The sequence below is a fragment of the Belonocnema kinseyi genome, chromosome 5 (assembly GCF_010883055.1).
Source record: "Belonocnema kinseyi isolate 2016_QV_RU_SX_M_011 chromosome 5, B_treatae_v1, whole genome shotgun sequence".
Classification (NCBI taxonomy): Eukaryota; Metazoa; Arthropoda; class Insecta; order Hymenoptera; family Cynipidae; genus Belonocnema; species Belonocnema kinseyi.
In genome coordinates, this window is record NC_046661.1 from 124,913,701 (window position 1) to 124,917,841 (window position 4,141).

Genomic DNA, 4,141 nt, shown 5'->3' on the forward strand with positions numbered 1-4,141 from the left:
TAGAAAAATTGGTTAAAAATTCAATTATTTTATTTGAAAATTCGTCACGGATCGTAAATTGAACTTTTTTTTCGTCTTTTTGGATCATTTTTCTATGGCTGAAAATTAATTTAAAAAATAAAAAGTTAACTAGTCTAGTTGAATATTCCATCATTTTAATGGAAAATTCATCTGTCTGTTTGAAAATGAATTTTTTTCAACAAGAAATTTATCCAAATTCCAGTTGAAATTTCATCTTTTGCGTTCAAAATTCAACTATTTCAGGTGAAGACATATAATTTTAGTTGAAAATGGCACTATTTTGATCATCTTTTTAATTTTTTCGTTAAAAAATAATTTTTTAAACTCAAAATCAACTGTAATTTTTAGTTGAAAATGATCTTTTTTTTGTGGAAAATTCAACTATTTGGTTTAAAATACTGTTTTGTAAAAAAAATTAATTTTTACTTAAAAATTAAACTATTTTCTTGAGAATTATTATTTTTTGATTAAAAAGCAATTTTTTAAACTCAAAACGTAACTAATCTAGTTGAATATTCCTTTATTCTAGTTGAAAATTAAGCTGTATGGTTGAAAATATATTTTTATAAAATAAAAATTTAACTATTTCATTTTTGGTTGAAAATTCATCTTGTTTAATTGAAAATGATTGTTTCTTGTTCAATATTATAATTTTCATTGAATTCATCTCATTTGTATATGTATATGTATTATATTTATAAGAGATTCCGTTAAAAATTCATCTGTCTGTTTAAAAATGAATTTTCTTTCCGTTAAAGATTATAATTTATTTCTTTAAATATAAATGGTCAGCGTAAATGAAAAATTGATCAGGGAAAAGTCAGGGAATATTTAAAATGAAGATTTTAGGACAGCCTGAATTTAAACAAAAATTTAAGAAATTAAATTCATAAGAAATCGAAATTTTAAATTCTCTCTTTCGTCCAACACTAAAATTTAACTGCGAAATTTTTGAAAATGAAAAAAAAAGAATCCAGCCATCAAATTTGGACAAAAAATTTGATCGTTGGATTCCTGTTTTTCTTTTTTTTTCATTTTCAAGAATTTTGCAGTTAAATTTAAATCTTTTGTAGTCTGAGTACCTTCAAATAATTTTAAAACTAAAATGAGACAAATGATGTAGAATATTTATTTATTCTTTTTTTTTTATACATATAATCAATTAATGTATACTTTGGTGACTTAGCCTCTGGAAATATTTACAAATCGATAAAAATTACACATTTGATAACACTACTCAACTTTTTTTTTATTTAAATAAAATTAAGAAAATTAAGTCAAAAAGTAGAATTAGTGTCTTTTCCTTCGTTGAAGTTAACTATTATTCCATTTCCAGCATCAACCCAATTATCAGAAAACAGTTTTTCCCGCAAAACTTCTCGTTTTTTTCCAGATTCTTGGTTCTTGATGTATTCTAAACTCTGATTTCTATTTTCGAATTTTCTTCCCAGATTGTTGGCCTCGTCCATCGTATCCGGAAGAATTCGGTTTAGAGTTTCTGGTAATGTTAAGGCGACAATTCCTGAGCCAAGGCATAACATTCCTACAACTCCCAAGCATGCGGAAACGGGAATGTAGTTTTTTTCCTGAAAATATATTTACAAAATTATTTCTTTTTCACTTTTTTAACCAAAAAATCAAATTATTATTAACTTGTGATAAACATCTAATTTCCGATTGGATTTTTTTTTGAACGGGAATAATGTAGTTTTTTTCTTGAAATTAATTTTGGAAATGAATCTTTTTTGAGTATTTTGCAACAGATCGAAATAAAATCTCCCTTTGTTTTTTATGTTTTCAAATTCCAAAGCTTGTTTTTACTTGAAATCTCAAATTTTAAACTTCTAAATTAGAAGGATTTTCAATTGAAATCTATGAAACATTTGAAAACGTTAAAAAAATTGAATTCTGGCAAATTGGAAACTTTTTGTATTTGAATAATTGAACTAAAATTGTTTTAAATTATTAAATTTTATTTTTATTTTGTAAACGATGTGTGGATTGTTTCCTGAATATAGTTTTCGAAATTAATCTGTTTTTAGTATTTGGAAACATACCTAATTTTCAAAATGTTGATTTATTCTTTAGATGTTCAAATTTCAAAGCGCTGTACTTGAAATCTAATTCTTGAATAATTTAAACTGATTTTCTTTTCAATTATGAACCATCCAAATTTACAAAAAAATTCTTGAATTCGCATTCCTTCAAAATTTTCACTTTTGCATTGAAATTATTGATTAAAATTGTTTTAATTTGAATTTTATTTTGAAACAGGAATAATGTTTTTTTTTCCTGAAAATAGATTTGAAAATTAATTATTTTTGAGTATTATGAAACAGATCAAATTTTTTAAAATTAGCTTTGTTTTCTGGGTTTTCAAATTCCAAACTTTTTTAGTTAAAATCTCAAATTTAAGGATTTAAATGACAGGCTTTTCAATTTGAAAGCGCACTGACATTTAAATTTTTTTTAATTTTCCACTTTTCGCATTTAAATAATTATACTTAAATTGTATAAAATTCAAATTTTATTGTGTGTCAGTTCCAGGTTTGAAGATAGAAAATTGATAATTTTAGAATTTGCAACATTCAAAAAATTATTGCATTAAAATTAGAAAATTGTCAACCAAAAAAAAGATAAATTAAAAGAGTTTCAAAACTTTAATCTCATTAATTTGGTCGACTGAAAAAAATTGTCAACACTAAAATTCTCGAATTGGAAAATTCCCGGGCAGTTTATAATATCACCGAATTTGGAAATTCCTGATTAAAGCAATTCCTAACCAAAAATTTCCGAATCATAAAATATCCAAACTAGAAAATTCCCGAACTTAAGCACAACAATAGTGTCTTTAATAAATGTACTTCATTTATTAATAATACAATAATACAATATTTTTATAAAGAAATCATTTTTAATGTTTAAAGTTAATAAATAATTTTTTGTTGATGAAAATATTGTATTATTGTATTTTTCCTAATACAATAATATTAATTAATAATTAAACATTTTTTTATTGTTTAAATTCGGCAATTTTCTAGTCCGGATTTCCTAATTCGTCAATTTTCCAATTCTGTAATACTTTAAACTATTCGGGAATTTTATTATTCGATAATTCTCCAAATCAGTAATTTTATATTTCGACATTTTTATTAATATGGAATTTTATTATTCGAGAATTTTTCTGATCAACAGTTTTATCATTCAAAAATTTTAGTATTCGGGAATTTTATAATTCGACATTTGTATCAATATGGAATTTTATTTTTCAGGAATTTTTCGATTCGGCAATTTTTTGATTCGGAACTTTTTCAATTTAGCAAGTTTATAATTCAGGAATTTTTTTATTCGGAAATTTTTCATTTCAGCAATTTTCTAAATCGTGAATTTTATTATTAGGTAATTTTTTAATTCGGGAATTATGAAATTCGACATTTTTATTAATATTGAATTTTATTATCCAGTAATTTTATTATTCGAACATTTTTCAATTCAGCAGTGTTACGTCGTAACATTCGAAACTTATTTTTCTTGTTCTTTGTCTGCCGATTTCTAAGATAGAGAATTTCTGAACTCTCGAGAACTTATATTCTTTTTGAAGCTGATTCTTTGTCCATCGCACGTTCAACAATATAAGGAGGTAAATTCTAAAATTTCTCTCTCTTTACTCTTTGTTATGTTCATATTTTTGCCAGATTGCATTTATAACTTAAGCCTGTTTACCGAGCCGCCTAAACTGTCTAATTGCCGGGCGATGGTCAATTCCGCCCCAGCTACCTGTGTACCGTCCCCCACTACGCGGCTTCCCCTCACACCGTCGAGCTGCTGCCACTGAGCTTGGTCAGCGGGGGGGCCTTTGTTCCTAATGAGGCCTAAAATATGGAATATAAAATTTTTTAAATTTCACACTTAGTAAATCAAAAATCTGATATTCGAAATCTACGAATTATAACGATTCCAACGATATGTTGTTTGACTCATAAAGTTGACAATTAAAGAATTAGTATTCATTTTTATTTTCAATTTTATGTACAATTTTATGGAAAATTTTCCAGTATTGAAATATCATAAATTTTGTTTATTGCCCAGACAAACGCATTTCTCAAACTTGTCCCTTAAT

The 4,141-nt window shown here is 25.2% G+C and overlaps 1 protein-coding gene across 2 annotated transcripts in view; it reads right to left on the reverse strand.

Annotated features, from left to right (window-relative positions):
- Positions 1–1,211: 1,211 nt before the first annotated feature.
- The window catches only part of LOC117173425 (organic cation transporter protein-like), a 27,072-nt gene continuing 24,142 nt past the window's right edge, over positions 1,212–4,141 (reverse strand). For both annotated transcript variants that reach the window (XM_033361982.1, XM_033361981.1), the window contains exon 8: positions 1,212–1,607. In XM_033361982.1, coding sequence (XP_033217873.1) covers positions 1,299–1,607 — 309 coding nt within the window. In that variant the 3' untranslated portion in view covers positions 1,212–1,298. The remainder of the gene's footprint in view (positions 1,608–4,141) is intronic.